The following is a 13,132-nucleotide window of genomic DNA, read 5'->3' as shown; positions in this document are numbered from 1 at the left end:
CAAATGAGCACCATCTACAAATAATCTCACATACATCTTTAATACCATGTTCTCTTTAATATCCTCACTCTGCGTCATCTGGATCAGTGTTTGAAACAGTCTGCTATGGTGCTGGATGAGAATCTCACAAGTCTCACCGTATCCACCCTAAACACAGAGAAACAAGGGCAACAAGACAAATACAAGATCAACAAAACTGAATAGAAAGGTAAAGCACATAAGAAGGTATCTGACAGAAAAAAAGAAAAAAAGACACCTGTGCACACAGATCCAGAGGAGTGACTCCATTCTTATCAGCAAGGTATTTGGCACCACGAGAAAGCAGGATCTGTGCCGTGTCTCTTTGGCCATGACTACAAAATAAACCATAATTACAGTTCATAAGAAGCCTGGGATCAAACAGATCTTACATCATTGGGGAAGGAGGCTCAAGTTAACACCCAGGAGCTGGGAAAGGTTTGAAATAAAAGTCCACCAAAACCTCAGGATCACAGCTAAAACCCCCTTTACACAAGGACGGGGTCTGTCCAGCAGTCTTTGTGCAGTCAGGAAATCAGGTCAAATGCTGCATGACACCAAAGAGGCACTCAGCTGCCGCCAGGACCTTACAAGGTCCTTTTTGTATCCTCTCACAAACTGCCATGATTGCATTGGTCACCGTGAAGAATGAAGCTGCAACTGATTTCTGCAGAACAGTCACCAAGCCTGGAAGATGCACAAATACCACACAGGCCATGCAAAAACACCTCACAGAATACCCCATGACCACCTGAGGGGCGCGTATTGACCGCAGTGCTTTTCACCATGGCAACAGCAAATCACCCACTGTAACATGATTTGAGTTTGGATGTGAACTCAGGAATAAACAGAGCAATATCCATTCAATATCACAGCCAACGGGCGCGCAATGATTGGGGCTGTGTGCCGTGACGTTTATGAATTACGAAGTCCATTTTATAAAAGCACTGTTATCAAGCACAAAATGAGTTCCTTATCAGCTGATGTCCACAGAGGTCGTCAGAAACATTTGTGTGCACTGAAATTTGAGTGACCAGGCGGAGAGCTTTGTCTTATACTTTTCCAGCAACTGCTGGTTCATTATAGGCTTCTGAAAGATCTGGTGTCTATTCAGCATGAGCAAACATGCAGCTCGACTGTCACCGAAACCGCGCGTCACGTCAGAACTGTGCCTCGATTGCTGTTATGATGACAACAGTATCAGAATTGTGTAATCCAGAGTTTGAGTCACAGACGGCCGTGTAAAGCTCTGGTCAAAGGAAGACAAAAAAGTGAGTTTTTCAGACACTGTAATGGTTTCTAAAAAATCTATGTTTATTTTTCATGGCTGTTAGTCGATTTCCAGCCATAAAAAGTCCAGTGAAAAGTGTTATTTGTCCAGTGATGTAATTTTTTCTGCAGATTTAACTAATGCCACCGGTGATGAAAACGCACGCACGGACACGCGTGCACCCACACAAGATAAATCCAAACTGACCAGCGTGAAAAATTAACCACTTAATATTTAGCTTGTTTTGTCCACTCTCTCCCTCCCTCTTTCACTCAGTGTGCACAAACAGTGATGAAATATGGCAGCAAATTGCTCAAAATCCTGCATATACAACCCCTGGCAAAAATTATGGAATCACCGGCCTTGGAGGATGTTCATTCAGTTGTTTAATTTTGGAGAAATAAAGCAGATCACAGACAAGACACAAAACTAAAGTCATTTCAAATGGCAACTTTCTGGCTTTAAGAAACACTATAAGACCATTTTCTTCAACTTCCACCAAAGATTTTCAATTAGATTAAGATCCGGACTATTTGCAGGCCATGACATTGACCCTATGTGTCTTTTTGCAAGGAATGTTTTCACAGTTTTTGCTCTATGGCAAGATGCATTATCATCTTGAAAAATGATTTCATCATCCCCAAACATCCTTTCAATTGATGGGATAAGAAAAGTGTCCAAAATATTAACGTAAACTTGTGCATTTATTGATGATGTAATGACAGCCTTCTCCCCAGTGCCTTTACCTGACATGCAGCCCCATATTATCAATGACTGTGGAAATTTACATGTTCTCTTCAGGCAGTCATCTTTATAAATCTCATTCTAACGGCACCAAACAAAAGTTCCAGCATCATCACCTTGCCCAATGCTGATTCGAGATTCATCACTGAATATGACTTTCATCCAGTCATCCACAGTCCACGATTGCTTTTCCTTAGCCCATTGTAACCTTGTTTTTTTCTGTTTAGGTGTTAATGATGGCTTTCGTTTAGCTTTTCTGTATGTAAATCCCATTTCCTTTAGGCGGTTTCTTACAGTTCGGTCACAGACGTTGACTCCAGTTTCCTCCCATTCGTTCCTCATTTGTTTTGTTGTGCATTTTCGATTTTTGAGACATACTGCTTTAAGTTTTCTGTCTTGACGCTTTGATGTCTTCCTTGGTCTACCAATATGTTTGCCTTTAACAACGTTCCCATGTTGTTTGTATTTGGTCCAGAGTTTAGACACAGCTGACTGTGAACAACCAACATCTTTTGCAACATTGCGTGATGATTTACCCTCTTTTAAGAGTTTGATAATCCTCTCCTTTGTTTCAATTGACATCTCTCGTGTTGGAGCCATGATTCATGTCAGTCCACTTGGTGCAACAGCTCTCCAAGGTGTGATCACTCCTTTTTAGATGCAAACTAACGAGCAGATCTGATTTGATGCAGGTGTTAGTTTTGGGAATGAGTCCATATTTTTTTCCCTCTGCTTGGTCTAAAAAGGTAACCGTTACTGACTGCCACAATTATTTTTCCTGATTTCTTATAGTGTTTCTTAAAGCCAGAAAGTTGCAATTTGAAATGACTTTAGTTTTGTGTCATGTCTGTGATCTGCTTTTTTCTACAAAATTAAACAACTGAATGAACATCCTCTGAGGCTGGTGATTCCATAATTTTTGCCAGGGGTTGTATATTCAATTGAATACACCACAAAGGCAAGATATTTAATGTTCAAACTGATAAACTTTGTTTTTGTGCAAATATTTGCTCATTTGAAATGGATGCCTGCAACATGTTTCAAAAAAGCTGGGACAGTGGTATGTTTACCACCTTGTTGCATTACGTTTCCTTCTAACAACACTTAGTAAGCGTTTTGGAACTGAGGACCGAGGCCGGTGATTCATAATTATTGCCAGGGGTTGTATGTCAAAGAAGTGGCAGATCTCCATGGAAATGTGACATCATCTGTAGTGCTCAAACTCAGTGCTCAGTGCTCAGACAACAACACGCACAAGGGCCGCTGAAGTAGTTACACAGAAAGAAGTTTTTGCATCACCTCTGAGGATCGAGCACGTTTAAAGCCACACAACAGACTTGCAACTGCCCTGTCCTGTGTAAAGCGGGCCTAAGGGGCCGATGAAGGCATCAGATAGAAATGTGATATTGTTCACCTTGAAGAGCGCACTCCAGCACCATCACATCAAAGGCTGCTGACCAAGCAGGAAGCCATTATGTACATAATGAAGCTCAACAAAAGCATTTTCAATGTCAACATAATGCTAACAGGAATATTTTACTTACAGTTTCACAAGTGTCACAACAAACAAGCACTAACGGTTGTAGTGAGCCAACGTACTCTTAAGCCACTGGGTTCTCAGATACACTCATCCATCCCCACACAACAACAGACACACAACCGCATGTTGTGCACATAACGGAATCCACTTTAGCAGCAAAAATGTCTGTTTTCACATTACAATTCTTTTTGTTGTTGTGAACATCAAAAAAGAAGAAGAAGCAGCACATTTATGAATGTGCTGTGTGCAGGCAAACAGTGTTCTTCAAAATCATGGAAAAAGTGTGTGCACCACACAGCAAATGCTTAAAAAACTGTTTGCCCGCACCTCCAGGGTTAGGGTTAGGGAACAGTGATCAACACAATCTAAGGACCCCGCCACACAAAGAATCAAGCCGACCCAGGCAGATTGTCAAAAAACTAAATTAGTGCCACATCTGGGAGGGAATAAGGATTGCGGAAGACAGCAGTCCGTCCATACAGACTGCGCCTCGACCCGCCCTGAGTGATTTGTGCACATTAAGCCTTCCAATGCTGCTTCATGTACTCTCCACAATAACTGATAATCAACAACAAACTAAGCTGATTTCCTCAGCATACTACAGCTGAAAATCAGGAGCACAGTGTTACAGCAGGAGTGGATACACAATGAATGAGTGAAACCGGTGTAGATGAATCTGACCTGCAGGCAAAGTAAAGAGGCGTGGCTCCAGATACGTTTGGCCGGTTAATGTCAGCTCCACTGTCCAGAAGACACAACACCGTCTAAGCACAGCAAAGACACATTTCAATGAAACACTGAGATAATTCCCAAACATGGTGTTAAATGACAGCTTTCAAACAATTTGAAGATTCTGCTAATTGTTGATGTGTAATCTCTCATCACTTAATGGTAACATTTAAGTTATTTAGTTTAAAAATTAGTGGTAAATGGTAAATGCCCGGCATGTCAGTATGGTGTGAAGAGAAATGATCTTTTTTTTCCCCCTTTCTGTCCTTTCTCTTGGATCACCACGTCTCTTTAGCTGAGAGAAGGCTGATGAGACAGAAGCGCTGACTCGTTGTTGTGTCAGTGTGGTGAAGTCAATACTGAAAGTTAACAGTTTAGCTTTTATCTGTAACTTCGCTAAATTTTATAGGAATTTATCGGTTTAGCTTTATCAAAGTTAACTTTTCAATTAGCGGATTAACGGTTATCAAAGCTAACTTTTTGGTTAGCTGTGCCCACCACTGGTTTTAAGGTAATGTAAACAAATGTTTATGAATTATTACTGGACATTAAGCCATCCAATTATTTCTGAAATGATAATCAATGGTCAGTGCATTTTGCATTTTCAATCTCAGATAGTGACCTTGGTGAGTGCCCTCACTGAGTAAGCTATAGAGGAAACCTGCATACACAGGAAAATGGGATCTCAGTTTCACTCACACACATTTAGTAGTGGAGTAACTTCACAGCTACACATAGAAGAAATATTTTGCATTTGACTCACAGTTTTGTGTCCATTTTGACAGGCAACATGTAAAGCCGTCTGGCCCATGGCATCCTCCACATCCACATTGGACACATGCTGGACTAGATCATGGAGCAGCTCCGTCCGTCCGTTCACTGCCAGCCAGTGAATCTACAGAGTTTCAAAGACAGGATCCACATCACATTAGTCACTTTATCAGTGCTGACAAATCAAAAGAGTTATGAGTCAGGAGACTCTTTGTCCACATCGGGCAATGTGTCCTCTATGCATAGGAGTTCAAATTACCAAGTTAAACTGTTACTAGAGCATTGCCTGTGGGGATCCACAGGCTGTAGATTGGGTAGTGTTATAAAATAGGGAGCTGACATTTTTAAAGGGTGGTAATAAACTGCAGAAAGTTTCTATAATGAGTTGGAATGGTGTGTGATTCCAGAATGTTTTTAAAACCTTACACTGACCTTAGACCTCAACAGTTTTTTGAAGAAGAACTCAACCCTTTCATTTCCTTTTATTTCCAATTTTTTTAATATTCATTTATTGTCTTAATGTATTTATAAATTGTTTAGGTTCTTGTTTCAAATACACACCATTATTCATTTTATTATTATTATCGTTACTATTACTATCAGTATTATTATTATACTATTATTTTATTATTACTTCTATTTTGTCATTTGAGTTTTTAAACGGACCACAATGGAAATGAGAAATGAAATGATTGTTTTCACTTTCTTGTGTCATCCATGTATTTTTTAAACAAATTTACAGTTATATTTTGTATGTCTACGAGTCCCTAGACGAAGTGATATCTGGATTCCCAGCATAGAAGGCCTCTACCTACTCAGAGACTTCAATGCCAGAGTGGGTGCTGATCACAAGGCCTGGCTCACCTGGCTAGGTGTCTAAGGAAGAGACAAGATCAACAACAAAGGCCAACAACTGATGGAGCTGTGCTGCTATCATGGCCTATGCATAACCAACACCTTCTTCAATTACAAGACTATCCACCAGATGTCTTGGAGACACCCGCGGTCCTGCCACTGGCACCAGTTGGATCTTGTCATCACCAGGCGTGCAGACCTTGCCAGCATTCTCCTCACCCGCAGCTACTATAGTGCAGACTGTGATACGGATCACTCCCTCGTGGCCAGCAAGGTGCGCATAGTTCCAAGGAAGCTGCACCACTCCAAGAAGAAGGGTCGCCCACATATCAACACCTTCTGTGTTGGCAGCTCAGAGAAATCACAGCAGTTCATCAGCCAGTTGCAAGAAGCTCTCACTGAAGATACACCGCAAGGTGAGGAGGGTGTCATTGATGCCATGTGGCCCCACATCCGACATGCTGTGTACAACTTGGCCATCAACGCCTATGGGAAAAAGGAGCGCAAAAATGCAGACTGGTATGTGGCCCACTGGGAAAAATGGAGCCTGTGACTGAGGCCAAGAGAAGAGTCCTCTTGGCCTCAGCACATTAGAACCCCTCAAACCTGACAAGAGAAAAGCCCAGCAAACTACCAGCCATTGTGCCAATTCATACTGGCTGATCCTCTGCAGCAGCACACAGACAGCTACTGACACTGGGGATGCAAGAGTCATGTACGAGGGCATCAAGATAGCAACAGGCCCATCAACCTTCAAGTCTACCCCACTCAAGTCAAAGACAGGCAAAGTCATCACAGACCAGAGGAAGCAGCTGCAGTGCTGGTTTGAGTACTATCTCGAGCTGCATGCAACCCAGAACATTGTCACAATCACAGCCCTCGCGGACATCCCAGATCTGCCGGTCATGGAAGAGCTTGGAAAAGCTATTGACCGCCTTGCTAGTGGGAAGGCCGCAGGGAGTGATGGTATCCCATCAGAAGTCTTAAAGAGTGGGAAACCTGTGCTGCTAAAATACCTGTACAATATTTTCTGCCTCTACTGGGAACAGAGACACATTCCCCAGGACATGCAAGATGCGAGCATCGTCACCTTGTATAAGTACAAAGAAGACAGAAGCGACTGCAATAATTATCGAGGCATCTCCCTTCTTAGTACTGTTCGGAAGGCCTTCGCCCATGTTGTCTTAGCAGGTCTACAGACCTTGGCCTCATGTGTTTACCCAGAATCTCAGTGCGGCTTTCGAGCTGGGGGTCTACTGTGGGCATGAACCTTTCAATATGCCAGCTGCAGGAGAAGTGTCAAGAGCAGCAAATGCCACTTTACATCGCCTTCATCGACCTGACCAAGGCGAACTCTTCAGGCTCCTGCAGAACATCGGCTGTCCCCCAGAACTCCTCGCAGTGGTCTCTTCATTCCATGAGAACATGAACAGTACACTTTGCTTCAATGGCGCAACATCAGAGGCCTTACCAGCTAGCAGTGACGTGAAACAGGGCTGTGTCCTTGCGCTGGCACTCTTCGGAATCTTCTCCATGCTCCTCCAGTATGCCTTGAAGGATCTCAGCAAGGGAGTGCACATTCACACCAGGAACAACGGCAAGCTCTTCAACATCGCCCGACTTCGTGCCAAGACCAAGGTTGTGGAGGTACTCATCTGTGAGATGCTCTTTGCTGACGATGCAGCCTTGACATCACACTCTGAAGACGGTCTCCAGCAGTTTGTTATTTGCCTCTCTCATGCCTGCAAGGAGTTCAGACTGACCATCAGTCTGAAGAAGACAAACATCATGGCACAGGGCACGGTTGCTCCCTCTAACGCTGACATTGATGGGTAGAGCCTGGATGTCATGGAGCACTTCACATACCTTGGGTCAACCATCTCTAACACTCTCCACTGATGCAGAGATGAACAGCAGGATTGCAAAGGCAGCAGCAGTTATGGCAAGAGTAAGCCACAGAGTCTGGAACAACTCCAGCCTTACTGAAAAGACAAAATTGCACATCTGCCAGAACTGCATGCTCAGCACACTCCTCTATGGTAGCGAAACATGGACTGCCTATGCCAGACATGAGAAAAGCTTAACAACTACCATTTGAGGTGCCTTAGACTAATTCCGCAAATCGGATGGTAGGACAAGGTGCCCAACACAGAGGTCTTGGAAAGCGCCAAGATCAGCAGCATGTTCACCATTCTTGGCTAAAGGCGCTTTTGTTGGCTTGACCATGTCAGGAGAATGAATCCAGGCCACATTCCTAAAGATCTACTGTACGGTGAACTGGCAGAGGGCACTCGTTTGGCTGGCCAACCTCACCTGTGCTTTAAGAATGTCAGCAAGAACGACATGAGCAGCATCAATGTCAACATGTGGGAGCAGTGTGCAAAGGTCCGCACAGCCTGGGACCTTACTGTCAGAACAGGTGCGCAGAGGGCTGAGCAGGAGAGGAACCAAGGTCTTGCTGAGCAACGAGCTAGGAGGAAGGAGCAACAGCGGCAGCCTCAGCAGGCATCACAGTACATGTGCAGCCACTGCAGCAGAGACTGTCACTCGCACATTGGACTGATATGTCATTTGAGTAGGTGCAGATAGAAACAAAAGACAAAAAGTGTAAAAAAACAAAACAAAAAAAAACTGGACGCTACACCATCATCTCCCGCAGATGGATGGATGCCAGACATTATGTACTTACACTAAACTTACTAAATAAAATCATGCACACACGCTTTTAATATACAGATGATTTACTGCCCCCTGGTGGATTGGCGTGTGAGTCCAGAATGTAAATATCAATGTCCATTGTTCAGTGTTGTTAGCTAATATATGTAGCGTCTCTAAAAATATTACTCCTATCAACATTTGGTTTTGGCGCCATTCATCTTTGACCCAAAATATATAAGCATACCAAATGGCAAATGTCAGCTCTCTCCTGTTTGTGCATGAACAAAATTGCACCCACACATGCATGCATGCACGGCTGACAAAAACTAATTGGACTACAAAAAGACAATAAATCAGTACCTCTGACAACACTGTTAGACTAACATGAACCACAATAACAACATTTAAAACCCCAAAATCTTGAACTCCCATGGTGCACTGCAGCACAATGCCCATTGTTTACTGGTAAGCTAAAATCCATAATTTCTCAAAAAGTATTTGTCTTGTCAACTTTCCGTTTTTGCAGCATTCATCCTTGACACAAAATACATACCAAATGGCAAATGTCAGCTCTCCCCAGTTTGTGCATGATTAAAATCACACGCAGACACACACTGCTGTTTGTCTTTTTTGCATTCTGCTCTATGCAGGTGCTTTTAGGTTGACAAACAGAGACAGTGGCAGACATTAAAAGCACTACACATTTCACTCATGGTGCCAACATGACACTCACTCATGGTAACAGCAACATAACACTTAACTGACTAAACCAATTGAACTACAAAAACACAATAAATCAATAACTCAAACAACACTGTTAAACTAACATGAACCTTGTCAAGGATTTTATATAGTTCATGCTTATATTATCATTTATTTCCTTTTATGACTACGTGTACTTTTCCTCTTTGTGAGAAGAGGAGGTTTTAAAAAGAAAGACTTGTTGTCTGCATTCTTCATGATTGAGCAAACTATTTTTCATTTTGCATAAGTGCCTTATCCTGTTTTTGACGAGCCACAAGGCTCATGTCGCAGGAATGGAAGGTTTCAGCCGCTACCTTGCCTTGCTATCTCCCTCATGCAGACATGACTCATGTGTAACCTCTCCCTGACTGTCCTTGTTTGTTTTTTCTCATGTTGGTGAACTAAATAAAAAGCCGAGCCAGAGGAGGAGATTTTAGGAGAGCTTTGGAGCTGAGCACTTACAAGCTGCTACTGCCTGCTCTTGGCCCTCCTCCTCTGCGCAGTGCATAAAATATATTTGTCTCTCTCTGACTGGTTTCTTTACAGTGTCTGTGCCTCTCATTTCTTTAAAACAGGGTGCAAACCCAACAAACCTCAATAACACCATTTAAAACCTCAAAACCCCAAATTCCCATGGTCCATTGCAGCACAATGTCCACTGTTTATTGGTTAGCTAAAATAGGTAATTTCTCCAAAAATATTTGTCCGATCATCTTTCTGTTTTTGCAGCGTTCATCCTGGACCTAAAAAACATAAGCATACCAAATGGCAAACGTGAGCTCTCCCCAGTTTTTGCATGTTTGAAGCCATACACAGTCACACAGGGGCCACTTGGTTATTATAATATAGATGGCAAACTTTCTGTGTGGGTGACCTTTATGAAAACTCAGCCTGAATGTTTGAAACCAGTGGCTGCAGAGTAGGAATGTCACAAGAACAGATGATTAGTAGTGTTTTTACTGGAGGCATCAAGTGTTATATTCTTCAGGAACTGATGGGGGCTGTATTTACACTTACACACAGCCGAGTTTGCTGTTCAATGCCAAATTAGGAAGAATGGAAAAACTACATATGGAAAATGGCAGCAAGTCCCAGTGCCAGAAATCTGCTCCAACTTTAAATAAAAAATAAATATTAATAACTGGAATTACTTTGCATTCAAGGTGGATGGCCAAGGACAAATAATTGATTCAGAAAAGTCAATGTGGAACTGGTGCAATCATACAATTCGGATGAAAGGAGGCAACACCACAAATGTATCAAAGCACTTAAAAGACAGACAGGCATCCAGATCTGATCAAAGAATTCAGGGTAAGTGTCACTTCATTTTAACAACATATGTAAATCCTTCTTAACCTCATAATGAACTTTTCTGTTATTTTGTTTCAGACAGCCACCACTGTCTACCATTAGCTGCACAACTAAGACTAGCCTATGTTACCCATCTCATTACATTAGTTAACTTAGTAGGCAGTTCTCAAAAATTGAATGACCATGTTGGAAGGAGATAAGTGACAGAAGCCAAGTAACTTGAATTTGACTGCAGTACATTTATTAACTGTTGATATAAACAATATTAATACCCAATGGATGTATTCCAAAGCACTTAAACAGAAATAAAAAAAAAAAGTCATTTAGTGCACATGGCACTCTCACCACGACTCACTCATTCACTATTCTTCAACCGCTTATTTCAGTTAAGGGTCGTAGGGGGTGTGTGGCTGCAGCCTATCCCAGAAGCCAAAGGGCATGAGGCAGGGTACACCCCGGACAGGACACAACTTTCCAATCCACCTAACCACCATGGACGTGGGAGAACGCAAACTCCACTCAGAAAGGCCACAGGTGGGAACCGAGCCGATGACCTTCTTGCTGTGTGGCAACAGTACTAACCACTAAGCCAACGTGCTGCCCCAACACAATTGATAAAAAAAAAAAAAAAAACTCTCACCCTATTTTAATTTTTTATGTTGCAGGAAATGTTTTTTCTATAGGCCTTATCAAAACAACACTGCTGTTTTAGCTCCTTGTCCATAGTTTTTATTACTATTTTTTAACCATGGTATCGAATTTGGTATTGGGAATTGTGAAATTTCACTGGTGCTGGAATGAACTACTAAATTTTTGGTATTGTGACTGTAAAAAACACTTTGAGTGGAAACACAAACACACCCACAGACTGATTCATTCTAATCCTGCCCTAATCCCATTTGAAAGTAATATGGATTATGACGAAATGACTGCTGGTGTAATGTTTTGAATGAGTTATCCTGATCTGCTGCCTTTTCTTCTCTCTCTGCTGTCTACATGAATAGTGACGATGTCTGAAGAATGCCAGAAAAAGAGTGAGAGCATGCATGTGCTGTAGTTGAGTGAACTGCAACAGGAACACAGTGAGCTCCTTCAGTTAAAATAAAGGTGTGAATGAGAGAAATAAACATTATTTTGACCAAGGGCTACACCAGTAAAAATTTATCTCACACGGGTCCAATCAAACCTGGAGCGCCCGTGAAAAATATATAGCCCCGCGGTTTACTTGGAGCGCAGGACACCTGTTATACTTATTCATCAGAAATTTGATGCAACTGTCACTGATATAGCTATTTGTTTTCATCTAGTTTAATTAAATACTGTGAGCTCTGTCTTAATTTTATATGGAGTCCCCCTGTGCCCTGGTCAGAGTCTGTAGCAAAATTTATAGCTTAGAGTCAATTTATCATAACTACTGCACTGCAAGATCAGATTTTATTGAGGATGTTTGCATCAGAGCAACTGTAGGAAGTAGGATTAGGTTGAATATTTGTACTGAAAAGTCATGTTGATCAGCCTGATACTCAAAAGTCTTTTCAAAACAGATTACAGAAACCTACAAAAATAGCATAAATAAAACCATCCAAAAAAAGTATTTCTACTGGGGTATGCGTGGACCCCATATGTACAGATTAATAAGTTTCACCATGTGTACTGGTAAGGGTTAAGTATAATTTACAGTTTTCCATTCTTACAATATTAACCACAGACAAATCATCAAAAGCTACTCACAGCAGTCAGTCCCTCGTTGTTGCAAATATTGACATCAGCATTATATTCCAAGAGTTTTCCCATACATTTCTTTTGTCTGGAGAAAACAGGAAAGGAAAATATGTCATAACTTTAATCCATTTAACTGTTACATAATTTTTCCAGTAAAATGTTATAAAATGAGACGTATGGCTGTAGTCAGTCAAAAAAAGTTGCATTTGAATTCAAGGTCTTGCATCAGAGAATAAAAGGTGTCCACACAATTAAAAGTATTTACAACTCCAATTCCAATGAAGTTGGGATGTTGTGTGAAATGTAAATAAAAACAGAATACAATGATTTGCAAATCCTCTTCAACCTATATTCAATTGAATACACCACAAAGACAAGATATTTGATGTTCAAACTGATCAACTTTATTGTTTTTGTGCAACTATTTGCTCATTTTGAAATGGATGCCTGCAACACGTTTCAAAAAAGCTGGGGAAAAAAGACTGGGAAAGTTGATGAATGCTAAAGAACACCTGTTTGGAACATTCCACAGGTGAACAGGTTAATTGGAAACAGGTCAGTGTCATGATTGGGTATCAAAAGGAGCATTCCCAAAAGGCTCAGCCATTCACAAGCAAAGATGGGGCGAGGATCACCACTTTGTCAACAACTGTGTGAAAAAATAGTCCAACAGTTTAAGAACAATGTTTCTCAGCATTCAGTTGCAAGGAATTTAGGGATTCCATCATCTACAGTCCATAATATAATCAGAAGATTCAGAGACTCTGGAG

At 41.7% G+C, this 13,132-nt stretch overlaps 1 protein-coding gene across 1 annotated transcript in view; it reads right to left on the bottom strand.

Moving 5' to 3' along the window:
• hace1 (HECT domain and ankyrin repeat containing E3 ubiquitin protein ligase 1) overlaps positions 1-13,132 on the bottom strand; it is a 205,808-nt gene that overhangs the window by 144,234 nt on the left and 48,442 nt on the right. The window contains exons 5-9 of the mRNA XM_034173953.1: positions 12,372-12,447; positions 5,065-5,196; positions 4,254-4,336; positions 257-353; positions 46-147 (exon numbers count right to left, since the gene is read on the bottom strand). Coding sequence (XP_034029844.1) covers positions 46-147; positions 257-353; positions 4,254-4,336; positions 5,065-5,196; positions 12,372-12,447 — 490 coding nt within the window. The remainder of the gene's footprint in view (positions 1-45; positions 148-256; positions 354-4,253; positions 4,337-5,064; positions 5,197-12,371; positions 12,448-13,132) is intronic.

Source organism: Thalassophryne amazonica, chromosome 7 (genome assembly GCF_902500255.1).
Source record: "Thalassophryne amazonica chromosome 7, fThaAma1.1, whole genome shotgun sequence".
In the NCBI taxonomy this organism is placed as follows: domain Eukaryota; kingdom Metazoa; phylum Chordata; class Actinopteri; order Batrachoidiformes; family Batrachoididae; genus Thalassophryne; species Thalassophryne amazonica.
Note: the sequence above shows the minus strand (reverse complement) of the source record. Positions and strands in the feature narration are given on the sequence as shown.